This window comes from Gadus chalcogrammus, chromosome 23, assembly GCF_026213295.1.
Source record: "Gadus chalcogrammus isolate NIFS_2021 chromosome 23, NIFS_Gcha_1.0, whole genome shotgun sequence".
Classification (NCBI taxonomy): Eukaryota; Metazoa; Chordata; class Actinopteri; order Gadiformes; family Gadidae; genus Gadus; species Gadus chalcogrammus.
Genome location: NC_079434.1, coordinates 13,255,561 through 13,268,595, shown reverse-complemented (window position 1 = coordinate 13,268,595; position 13,035 = coordinate 13,255,561). Strand labels below are relative to the sequence as shown.

The window sequence follows — 13,035 nt, the reverse complement described above, 5'->3', positions numbered from 1 at the left end:
CTCCTCATCCCTGCGCCGGGGGGGCCCACAGACAGTGACAGCGCACGCCTCGGAATACGTCCGTTGGTTAACGTGCGCCTTAACCAGATGCAACGCGCTGAAGCTGTTCCATCTCCCCAATCACAGCCCCGAACGCAGAGAATACACAAGAAGAAGAAAAAAAATTATATCGAAAATAAGATATTATTTGGATTTTTACTTTTTTTTTCCTCTGCTGTAGCAACCAATATCATGTACAATTGAGTTACTGTAAGTAAAGGCTACAGGTCTTTCAATATGATATTGTGTTCTGTTTAAATATTTATTTGCTTTTACAGTTCTGCATGGGAGTAATGTGCCAAGAGGAATGGCGTGAACAGTGGAGAACGACACGGAACGCAAAAGCCCTTGAGTTCATCCTTGTCATCTGAAGGCTTCAATGTCCACACACACACACACACACACACACACACACACAAACACACTTCCTTTCCCCTCATTTCACTGCGCACGGCACACAAAATGCTTACATCGCCGTCAACACGAGAATAAAAACAATCATTTATAAACGGTGACAAGAGAAATCCGTGACGCTTTTTCTTCAGACTTTTTTTCCTTTTCCTTTTTTCGGGGGGGGGGGGTGAATGTGATTGTTGTCAAAAGGAATTGGGTACAACAATGCCTCGTTCAGTTCTGGTTGCATTCAAAGGCTTATAGCTAGGAGGGCTTGGGGAAGACTCTGTGGCGCTCGCCGCTTGCTAGGGGCTGGTGGGCGCAGACCAGCTAGAGAGTGAATTTTGCATACTGTACGGATCATCGGCCAGTTCAGTCCAGTCACATTGAATCCGCCGTCAACCAATTGTGCTTCATGAAACCGTCAGCCCTCATTTACGTCTGGCTTTTTTTTCCTCCATTCCCCACGCGTGGCTGTAAACAAGGTCCCCACCCCCCCCCCCCCCCCACCTCCCTCACACCCCCCTACCCTCCCCCCCCCCCCCACCATCACTTCCTCCTGTCCCCTGTCCCCGGCTCTGCTGCTCTGTATATACGCAGGGAGTGCAGGGTCCCCACCACACGACCCCTGCTGCAACTTAAAATCACAAATGCGACTCAGAGCGCAGCGTCTTCCCCGACATGCACCACTGCTGCTGCTGCTGCTGCTGCTGCAGGGTCGCATGGCTGCGTGAGGCGCCGGGGAAGGAAGGGAGGAGCGCCCTCCTGGGAGATGACATGAGATTCAACGTCTTTATGGTAAAAAATATGGAATTCTGCTGAATAAGTCATGGCAATACAACTATGAAGCAACGCATGTACCAATGTTTCTCAGCGTACACATGTAGGCTATTATAATATATATATATATATATATACACATCTATAAACACTTACACATACAAATATGTATATATATATATCTCCATATATTTGTGTAATATGTTAGTATATACACATATATATATATATATTAATTTATCTGAATATCTAAAAATATATGACTACACACACACACACACACACACACACACACACACACACACACACACACACACCATGTATACATAATGGTTTGTAAGCAGGGATATGAGGCGCATTGAGGACCATAACATGATAATGTTAAGAAAAAACAACAACAAAGCCTGTTTATTCAAAACTAAAGGGATAAGGTCAGCGTTTAGTTTGGGAGCATGAAAAGCACGCCATTTCCATATAATGTAAGCCTATTTTCATTTAAAGCGTAGTCTTAGGAGTTCATGGTAATTGTAACCCACCAAACAGTTTCTTATTAAACAACAACAGCGTCAGTTGGTGTAGACAGAAAACATAATTAGTATTCAGGCTTAATTAATCTACAGTGGCCCCTTTAAGTGAATTAGTCGATTATTTATGCATGTGTGCTCCTTTGATGCTAACAGATTATGTATGTTACGGGGGAAAACCTTGGAAAATGACTTTGAAAACTTTCCGCTACAAAATGTCACCACAAGCTGCTGCAGTCACTAAGAAATGGTAATGTAGGCCAACCATGCAGAACAATAACACAAAAACTAAAAAATAGTGAAATAAAAATAAAAATGTTACTGTGGGCATTTAACTCGAAATAATAATTCTAATTATCTTAATAATATTAATGAAATAAAATATTTATTTTCCCTTAATTTTACTAATACATTAAGTACCTTTTCAAATGGTCAAGAACTAGCAAACAATTCATTTATGAGACAGAAAAAAACGATTAATCCCAATATGCAGTTCTACATCTGAGACGAATTCCAAGAATTGTAACCCAGGTTGGATCAAGGTCTTCCCTGGGATCATGGGAACTCCTCAGGACCCTTCAAGGGTCTTTTTGTTTCTCCTCTTGAGAACTGGGCACTGGCCCTCTGTGGACCCCCACTGCACCACCACCGACCCACCCTACCCCCACCCTACTGAGAACCCAGAGGCAGAGCGGAGGAATGCTAAATGTCAATGGTCAGAATGCACCAGCACCTTCACACACACACACACACACACACACACACACAGAGACAGAGACAGAGACAGAGACAGAGACAGAGACAGAGACAGAGACAGAGAGAGAGAGAGAGAGAGAGAGAGAGAGAGAGAGAGAGAGAGAGAGAGAGAGAGTGTGTGCGCCGTTGTGCGCGTGCGTGTAACCGCACTGCCACGGGGTGCAGACGGGGGAATCTGTACTCACACTGCCGAATATGTCCATCTCTCCGCTGACTGACAAGAGATCTCCCCACTGCTGACCCCTGACCCCTGAAGGATGACGAGAACAGCCTCCACCACCTCCCTAGAGAATAGGGTGGGGGCGAAATAGAAGGAAATGTGTTCATCTTAAGCAAGAAAAAGATGTAGTTGGGGTGTATAGAGTTGTGGAGACCCACAGAGAGCCTAATATGACCATACAAGACAAGATGAAGTTTATTGATGGAGTTATGGATATGATGGTTACATTAAATAGCCCTAGCCTTTCCAGTGTCAAATCCTTCATTCCACAGGGGATTAGGATATTCACACAGATACATTTGTTTGCAACTGTAATCTCTCCGATGCATCTCGGAGAAAAACGGATTGATAACAAGTTTAACGTTTATTTATTATCATCGCGGATCGCAGATTATTTGCCTTCATTATTCAACTTGTTTATTCATTTACATCCGCTACAATAACACTCAGTGTTTGGTTTTTTTTAATTCATTTTTTTTCTTTTTTGCAACGGTTAATTCGCACGGCTTGCACAACTTTGTGCTGAAGTAGCACAACAAACCCGGGGCGAAATGTGAAAGATTATCCCGCAGCATAGGAGCCCGGATGAAACGCTACACTTCTTCACGCTGAACGCCTCTCCGCTGGGTGTGATTGAAAAACATGTAAAGCTATTGAATCTGTGCGTTGTATATGTGAAGGAAAAATGAGTGTTGTAACAAGTGGGCCAGTGTTTTTGTAATTGTTTCGAATTACACGTGTGTGTAATAACTCTACGGTGAAAGCAGAGCCCCTGTGCGGTCCGTACATATTAACAGAGAGAGAGAGGGAGAGAGAGGGGGAGAGAGGGAGAGAGAGGGGGAGAGAGAGGGAGAGAGAGGGTAAGGACCGGAAAGGATATCCATGCCTCTTAGTGGGCTAGAAATGTGATGGTTTAAACATATATGGGGGATAAAAAAATACCTATTTGGTCGTATGTTTTTGCGTCCTCTCACAACGCATCTCAATGTAATTTGAGACTTAGCACCTCATAAAAATGGTGGGTTTGTGTGTGCCTGTGTGTTTGTGTGTGCGCAGCCGCACATGCAAGGCTGAGTGCATGTTTTTTGCGTGTATGTGTGTGCGTGTTTGTGTGTGGGTGTGTGAAGGTTTCATGAAGGCAAAATAAGAAAGCATTGCGGTGAGGAAACAACGTTCATGGGTTATGAAAGCTTCTAGCCAAACTGTTAGCATCCTGCCAAATGCTGGCCCTGACACAAGTAACACTGCCAATATTTTGTTAACCACATAAATGACTTGACTCACTTTCCTATCCCACTCATTTAAATGCGGGCTGTCTGTCAAATGCCAAATGAATATATTACAGTATTCACACACACACACACTCTCTCTCTCTCTCTGACACACACACATACATAAATACACTAAGCATCTGCGTTTTTTGGCCTTAAGTTAACCAGCTTCAATGCGAAGGAATGACGTGCTCGAGGCCCTCGCTCTGTCTCATTCTCTCATTAGATAACTACCCTCATAACACATAAACACACTGCAAATTAATCCCGCCCACCACTGCTTCTAAGGCCATCAGCACCCGTCCCTTTCTGAATCAATCATCCTATGGTATTGCTGTATCGCCCATTGTGTAACATTTCTACTCAAATGACTAACTGTAAGTGAATTTCAGATATGAATGCATTTAACACAAGGTACACAGGATTCAAAACCACCACTTTCTCGTTAACTGGACTGGATAGACATAACCAACACAAAAAAAGTAATCGCTTCAAAAGTTAAGAAACAATCCTGATGATTCCCCCATTCAGCTAACCCTAAACCAGCCTTAATCCTGGGCGACACTGGGGCCTGTGTGTGTTTCTCGCCGGAAAAGGCGACTTCCTCACTCTCTCTCTCTCTCTGTGTCCCCACAGTGCGACCTGAAGTTTTTCCCCTGACCAGCTTTGCGTTTAGTTTTTTTGTGCTTTCGCCCACTAACAGGAAAGGATACAAGGGGGATGTAACCTGATAGCTAGCTCTGGGGACAGGACCCCAAGTCCCCCGCCGTGTAGTTTATTCGTCGGGTCTCGTGTTTTAAAGAGAGTTTTATTTTCTTTCTGAACGTTCGCCAAACCAAGTGGATCTCTCGTCAAGATAGAGTTCACAAAGCTTAATATAATTATATAAGAATTCACTCATAATTCACTCATTCAGAAATTTAAATTAAATTAACCGAAGCAATATATTTTGGGTTTAATTGTTGGTAAAATGAAACAATACTGATACTACACAGAAGAATTGTAATGGATGAATGTAAGCAGAACCCATTCCATTACTAACCTCTATAGGCAAATAAAACTTCTTATTTTATTAGCGATTTGTGCGATGTATTCGTTTATAGAGATAAGAGGTGTCTTACCTTTCTAGGTTCCAACTCCAACCTCTTTGGACGTTGACGACACAGCAGTTGTCAAGGCGATGGCGACGTCACTCACCAATACACAGCCACACGGATGCACGCCAATGCACGCCAATGCACACAGACAGAAACATGCAGACAGACACACATACATAGAGCCCCTGTATCCTCCAGGCAGAGAAAGAAAGATGTGATACTGATCTGATATTGTGAATTGTGTTTTTGGCGGTTTGATTGTGCTTTCATCAGGTAAATTATTAAATATGACTTGACGTGTTACGTCTTCAAATGCTCAAAAAGAAAGTGAAAAAAGGTGTTTCGAGTTTAACCTGTGTGTGTGTGTGTGTGTGTGTGTGTGTGTGTGTGTGTGTGTGTGTGTGTGTGTGTGTGTGTGTGTGTGTGTGTGTGTGTGTGTGTGTGTGTGTGTGTGTGTGTGTGTGTGTCTCTCATCTACCAGATGGTGTGACTGTTTTGTGTTATACCCTCTTTTTCATTATTCATGGGATACAGCTTGAGAGAAAGAGAGAGAGAGAGAGAGAAAAAGAGAGAGAGAGAGAGAAACACACATTATGGTGCCGCTTTACCTTTCACTACTAATTCCAGTGACGAAGCCCCCCCAAAGTCCTCACACTGCTTTGTAAACATCCATAATGCAGCGGTATGACTATACATGATGAGACCCACCATCACATGACTTATGTAAGAGAGCGGAGGGGGGGGGTGGGGGGGGGGGGGGGAGGATTAATTTATTTATCATACGAAGGACAACTAAGGACCGGCCTTGGCCAGCAGAGTGAATGGAAAGGTACTTTTCCACCGGGCAGTTTGACACGTTGCCATGTTAGAATAATTCACGACAAAACAGCAACAACAAAATGTAATCAATGAGTTTCATCTCCATAAATAATATTGTGGTTTGTGATATTGTGGTATTTATAATGGTCAATTAATTAACATGAATATAAGATAAATGCACATTACTACTGAGATGTTACAGTTGGTTAATCCCAATAAGAGAAACATCAAATGCTCAATGCGGCATAATTATGAAGATTATTATTCAGAAACCAATGGTTTACACAATACCGTGCATTTGTGGCAGATCATTAAATGCACACAGATTCCACATCACCACCATGGACCATTGGAATCCATTTGGCCGTTAAAACTGGTTGAATGCGAATCTAAATAAGATGTCCAACCATGTGGACATTACATTCTCCACTCCTCGCCGTACCGTGATCGTTTATACGATTAAACACGGACCCCAAATCGCCAATCTTATCCAATTAATTCTTTGGGGCGCAGGCATGAAGAGTGGCTAATGATGTTATCTTACCTAATTAACCTGTATAGGGATTCAACCCTGGGACAGCGACAGTTCATCCTTCACGTGTTCATTATTATCATTACCATCATTATCATAAAGTGGCTAACTTATGATGTTGGCCGTTTCAGCGCGATTAATCAAGATCAAGCTTTCGTTTTTCTTTTCTTTTTTAAATAGGAGGATCAGTAGGGGGGGGGGGGGCGGTACCTCTGGGGTCATTTTTAATTAGTGCTAAAAGGGCCGGGGAATTCTAATAATAACCCACCGAGTTCAACCATTGGTCGAAGACGTGCGCACGTGACCGCGTCTCCGCCGGAACCAAATGGGATTTTTAATCGTTTACGACGGGGAACACGCAAAACGTCTCGTCATCCCGTCCATGCTAACATCTTAGTTGCTCCCCCCCTCTCTTAGCTTTCTCATTGGGTGTCAGCCTCCACCTATTAGCGCGACTGACTCGCCGTGGATCAATGGCCCGCATTGGGCAATGTGTCATTAGTTAATCGGGTATGGATGGGGGTATCGACACTCACCTAATTAATCTCAGGCCCAGCGCTGGCTTTCATGCGTTTCCGTAATTATGTTCTTCGTCTTAGTCCGTCCGCATTGGCAGGGCTGCTCCTCCTGTTGGACAGTGAATAACAAGGACAGTGTCAGGCAGTTATCTGGTGTTCTTTTGTGTTCCGGCCCGTTGGCACATTACTTTACTTGGCATGATACATAAACCTGAAATAAAAGCATGGTAAAAAAAAATAAAAACTCAGCAATTTGAGTGTTGTGATATTCAAATACAGTTGGGTTTGTTGAGCATTTTGTCAATAATTTTGTTTGTTTTGTTATTCCGTAGGAGGATTCAGCAGCGTGAGCAATTTATTTTTATTAAATCGTTGCCAAATTATTTGGTAGTGCTGAACAAATCTCCATAAATGTACACCATGTTTTGGGTACAAGAAGACATCTTAATGCATCAACTTCACTGGAAAGTGTTAATATTTTGCCATCATTAACCTATGTATAATGCCCAATATATAACCTGTGAACCTGATATATAGTGATATCACATTCAGTTATTTTCATTTTGAGGTGCCTTCTCAAAAGTCTTATCAACTACATGAGAGTATTCAGAACTTTTTGTACATATACTTATGATACTTATGATTTTATGTCTACTCAATGTGTGCCAAGAATTGACAGATGGATAAACACTTTAACTTGAATGCTTTAATAAAGACTCACGTCATGGGAGTAACTTGATTTCTTTGAGTTCTGACACATTTCATTCAGGTTTGTGGTGACACTGAAACAAACATGTCAAGCTAAGCTTTGACTAATCAAACAACAATACAAATGTAGAAAAACAAATGCAAATTCTCTACAAAGTTAACTTGTAAAAGATAGTTATAGGTACAACCTCACAGCACACATGGACAACAGCACATCCAAAGATTAACAGGAACGTATGAACTAACGATTTCAAAATGGCGGCCATGACCTTTGACCTGGGATGTTTATAAAGTTGGTTCTGAGCATGGCCAATGAAAAAGGGGGATGGCATTAACGTAATTCTTTAAAAAAAACAGTGGGATAAAAACCCAAGAATACTAACTACTTATCAAGGTTGTTTTTCTGAGCGTTTACGTCTACAAATAGGAATTAAAATCAACTACAACCTCAACTGAATAAATAATGTATTCTATAACTTATGACTCTGCCGTCTTACTAGCGTAAACAAATCACATGGTAAAATGCTAGCGCCCCCCTCCCCTTCACCCCTCCACCTCTATTTACCCACGCCTCCCATGTGTCTGCATATCATTACCGTTGTTATTGGAATAAGCCCCGGATCAATAGCTGGATCAGCGCAGCCGCTCCGTGAAGGAGAGCCAGAGAGAAGGAGGAGGAGGAGGAGGAGGAGGAGGAGGAGGAGGAGGGGGCAGGAGCACCTGAAGGTGACCCTGACTACCGGCATCACCACAGGGCCCTCATAAGCTCCTCTTAAACACCCCGGCTTCCACGGCAACAAATCTCAGACTTTTAGCCTGCTGTTGGTTTGATTATTGTTTATGGATACAGCCGAGAATTAAAGGATGGCCCGCAGGCAGCATAATTATTTACAGCTGAAAACTCATATCATTACCAGCATGCTCCTAATTGCCAGAAGTAATATCAATGTTAGTTGATTAAGTGGATTCTTTTTTTTCATCTTCCTCTTCTGTCTTTGTAATGTGCACAGATTCTTTACCCCTCAGCGTATGGGGGTGACGGTTTATCTCAATACAGCTGTTCATCTTGGCTTGACTTCTTCTCTCTCTCTCTCTCTCTCTCTCTCTCTCTCTCTCTCTCTCTCTCTCTCTCTCTCTCTCTCGCTCTCGCACTTGCCTTTCATTTCGAAAAATACAATATTGTGATTCTTCAGAGGGTAACAATCGATTGCTGTAGTTGTTTTGTTCTTCAACCAAGAAGGTCAAAGTGAACAAGGGAGATGCATACTCATTTGCAAGCGGCACACTATTATAGTATTAGAAATGTTTCTCTTTGCCCAAATAGATAAAACGCGTAACAGCGCAGGTGCAACAGCAAAGGATCGAATGAATGTTTTCACGTGAAAAAAAAAAGCTTTGTCTTTAACTTACAAGCAAATGATTGATTAAAGCAAATGTTTATTATTATTTGGCCTAGACCTACCTCCCTCTCCTATGAAGATGTCAAAATATTTCATTTGTGTTTGAGGCCCTAAGAAAGATGAAGCTATTAATAACAGTGGCTGTGAAGGCAAAATACATAACCTTGAAGGCTACATTATTATTCACATGTAGATTACTCAAAAATGAAAGTGCAACCGCGGCGCGGTAGCCAGCCTACAAATCTTCCATTATAAGGGTGTTACGGCTGCAGCTTTTGCATACGTCTGCCCTATAACTTCACAGATACTACAGGGAGAGAGATCAGGATAAATCTATACTGTGAGCCACATAAGATGTGAATAGGTCTTAAATAGCCACACACCAACCAGTGTTATCACTTTCATATATAACGAGTTTTATTTTAATTTTTTCCTGTTTGACTCGTGGGTTGAACACAATCGGCTTTGATGTTGAACATCATGGTTCACTATTCAAAGCAGAGATTGCCTTCCCTGTGTTTCATTATAGGCTCTTATGATTCTTGATATGCAGACTCTCAATAGAATCTCCTGGGTTGAGAGTTAAAGGGCCATTTTGTGTATACAACTTTTGTTCTTCTAATTCCACCTTATATATTTACTGGACAGACTACACTTTGTGACTTTAACACAAATATTACCAGACAAGTCAGGAAATATCAACGCTGCACAATTCTTGAACTCTTCAAATTGAAATTGTTCACAATAGTGGAATAATTGTTTCAGCAAGGCCGACAAACATAACAATTAAAGACGGGCCTAGGGTCATCATTAGGGCATGATCTCATAAAAATCGAGGACCAAAGGGGAGACACATCCTGCTGACCAACGGGAAGGGGGGGGGGGGGGGGGGGGGGGGGGGGGGGGGCGGGTGAGAGACGTCTCGCATGCGAACAACTTGTCCTGACAAAGATGTATTATGTGACATCACTCGTGTGACTCTTTTATGAGCCCAGTGAGACGAGCTCTGGCACAAAGCGCTCGGGGAAATTGACAAGACGTTGCGGGACTGAAACTTTTTTGCGTAAAGATTACCTTTTTCTTTTCCCTTTTTGACAGTGGCGGTGGTAATTTGCGCTGTGATGTAATTGTGTGGTTGAGGTCGCTGCGATGCGCTCCCGGAGTTAAGGAGCTCGTATCAGTGCTGTGTCAGAGGCGGCCCCCTAGCATGACATCTATAGGACGTGATACGGAGTCTCTGGCGCTAAGCTAACTAATGAAAGGGCAGATAGCTGTGTGACTCAGTCTATTGAATGCTTGTTTTTCAGCTTTTCCTTTTGACCTTTCCAAACCACTCCTAACTCTATGAGTGAGGGAAGGTTAACATTGAAATATTTAGAAAGGGAATGAATCTTATTGACAACTAGCATCGACAATATGTTTTCTTACGATGACATAAGCCGGAAGGTCAACTATGGGAAAATAACTATTCAAAAAATCTGTAACGTGCATCCATTCAGTATTTATCTGTAAAAATATATTTATTATCTATCTATCTATTTATTTATTTTGGAAAGCTAATAATGTCATCTGATTGTTGGAGAGCAGCGATATAATCAGCTCATATCAAAAAGCGCCCAGTCCCTTATGACTTGACAATGAATGCTGTGTGTGTGTGTGTGTGTGTGTGTGTGTGTGTGTGTGTGTGTGTGTGTGTGTGTGTGTGTGTGTGTGTGTGTGTGTGTGTGTGTGTGTGTGTGTGTGTGTGTGTGTGTGTGTGTGTGTGTGTGTGTGTGTGTCGGCTGTCAGAAAACACCCTCCTGTATTGTAGCCCTCGCAGGCTCGGGTGACACTGGTCAGAAGTTGGACCATTAGAACAATTAGGGGCCCTTGCTACATTTCAGATTCCTAACATATTCTGTGGTTAGGAATTTGGCGAGATCAGTGGTGCTGTAAATCAGTTGTAGTTTTAACAAAACACATGTCGCAGAAGGAGATGTTCAGATATGAATCCACAAATAGAGAAATAAATTGAAGATCAACCTTTGTGTAACCGTAGGCCTTTAGCTTAAAACTTTCTGTTATGTATAGAAAGTTTAAATGTAGAGGGCAAATAAAACAACAATTGTTTTTCTTTATTCTGAATAGAATGTTAATTTAGAATAGGTTATTGAAAATAATAATATATGGTTTCTGATTTTGGAGTCAAAATATCTGCATCAGTCAAGTTACATGTAGGACGTAGACTATGATTGCTTTGGTAAACATGTTTGCCCGACAGTTTGAAACACCCGCATCACTTCCTGTTAGAAATACCTATGTGGTTTGAAATGCAAATACGTTTAATGAACAACCGAACCTCCCCACTGTCTTCAGGGCCCACGCTTCGGTGACCCTTATAGCAAGCTCACCAAGGACTAGCTTAAAGTGTGTCTGTGTGTGTGTGTGTGTGTGTGTGTGTGTGTGTGTGTGTGTGTGTGTGTGTGTGTGTGTGTGTGTGTGTGTGTGTGTGTGTGTGTGTCTGTGTGTGTGTGTGTGTGTCTGTGTACGTGTGCGTTTGTGGGTGGGTGTGCTCACGCTCTGCGTGCTGCCTTTTAAGTTTTCTCTTTAAAAGGTATAATGTTTTCTCTGTGAGTTTAACCCGGCATCCCTTTTGAACTTTTAATGATCTATTTCCTACAGTTAATGATTCAACGCTAGGTTAACTACTGTGTGTGCACCGACATATTAACACGCAACAAGGACAGCTTCAGAGGTAGCCGGCCACTAAGTGACATTAAGACTGTTGTTTCCCCGAAAAATCTTCTCCTCTTTCTTTAGTCTGGAATCTGCTGTGATGTCCAAAGGTTTACCATAACATTGTGGAAATGAGAGGAGTTAGTTTAATAATGACATACTATGCTTGCTAGCTTGATTTTATACACAGCCTTAAGTGGTCCTTAAAGGAGCATTTCACCGGTGGAGGCATGCATATGTATTGAAATTGGGTCCTATATGTAATTGGGTCCTATATGTATTTTAATAATAAAATAAAATTCTAATTTGGTGCCGTCTTGACCAAGAAAGGGCAGAAAGTGACTTTTTGGCGCTTGTGGATTGAAGACAACAACTCCCACCATGCACCACGATGCACAGCTTCGCTGGCCACTCCCGCTGATCTAGATCTCCGCCTATCGGCTGTAGCAGCCGCAGCCGCCTCCTGTTCCTCTATCAGCTTCAGCTGCTCGTCTCTATATTGCGGCTCGTAGAGGTAGCCACGAACATCTGATTCGAGCATCAGATCTTCAAAATCCCCATCTTCTATGTCAGATCCAGTTCCTTCCGCCATTGTACCTCAGTTCTATCAACAGCCTCTGTTAGCTTAGCTTCAGACGCTGTGGGTGTTCGTTTCTGCTGGTGAAGTCCCACCCACTGGCACTGCTCTAATAGGTCTGTAGCGTCAGTGGGTGTGCTTGTAGTCTTACGAGAATCCTCCCCTCTTACACTTCCTATTTACTTCAACGCAAAAATCGTCATATTGCGTCATCTTAAACAGGAAGTGTTGGAGATCGATACGGATCCCTCCAGTCTCTCCAGAAAATAAGGGAATGATGCAAGACCATTCAAAAATATGAGTGGGTTTCTAACGATACAAAGCTTAATGGAAATGGGTGAAGTTTCCCTTCAATGCATACTTAATGCATGCATACAAAATCTTTGGTTCAAATATAAATGAGTTGTTTCAAATATGAATATATAAACAGGAATTAATTGTATCATACATAATAATGTGAAGTTAAAAGATATTTTCTGAAATTGCTTGCTACGTTGTGTTATTATATTTGTCTTTAAAAACCAAACGTCCCCTGATACAATTGTTTTATGGTAAAGCGATTTGAGTTGAGTAGAACCGAATAAGTTTGAATAGAATATGATCATAATGCAATATTTATTGTCAATAAGCATTTTGTTCTATAGGCTCCAGCAGTTTTAAACGTATATACCTGTTTTCTATAGCAA

The 13,035-nt window shown here is 42.0% G+C and overlaps 1 protein-coding gene and 1 long non-coding RNA gene across 2 annotated transcripts in view; both read right to left on the bottom strand.

Annotated features, from left to right (window-relative positions):
• Positions 1 to 5,204, bottom strand: part of LOC130377679 (uncharacterized) — a 25,499-nt gene extending 20,295 nt beyond the window's left edge. The window contains exons 1-2 of the mRNA XM_056584834.1: positions 5,105 to 5,204; positions 2,678 to 2,776 (exon numbers count right to left, since the gene is read on the bottom strand). Coding sequence (XP_056440809.1) covers positions 2,678 to 2,695 — 18 coding nt within the window. The 5' untranslated portion in view covers positions 2,696 to 2,776; positions 5,105 to 5,204. The remainder of the gene's footprint in view (positions 1 to 2,677; positions 2,777 to 5,104) is intronic.
• A 3-nt stretch (positions 5,205 to 5,207) lies between these two features.
• Positions 5,208 to 7,898, bottom strand: LOC130377696 (uncharacterized). Its single transcript, XR_008894288.1, has 4 exons — positions 7,846 to 7,898; positions 7,671 to 7,731; positions 6,968 to 7,058; positions 5,208 to 5,614 (listed from the first exon to the last, which is right to left on the bottom strand). It is a non-coding gene; the product is annotated as an uncharacterized LOC130377696 (long non-coding RNA).
• Positions 7,899 to 13,035: the final 5,137 nt, after the last annotated feature.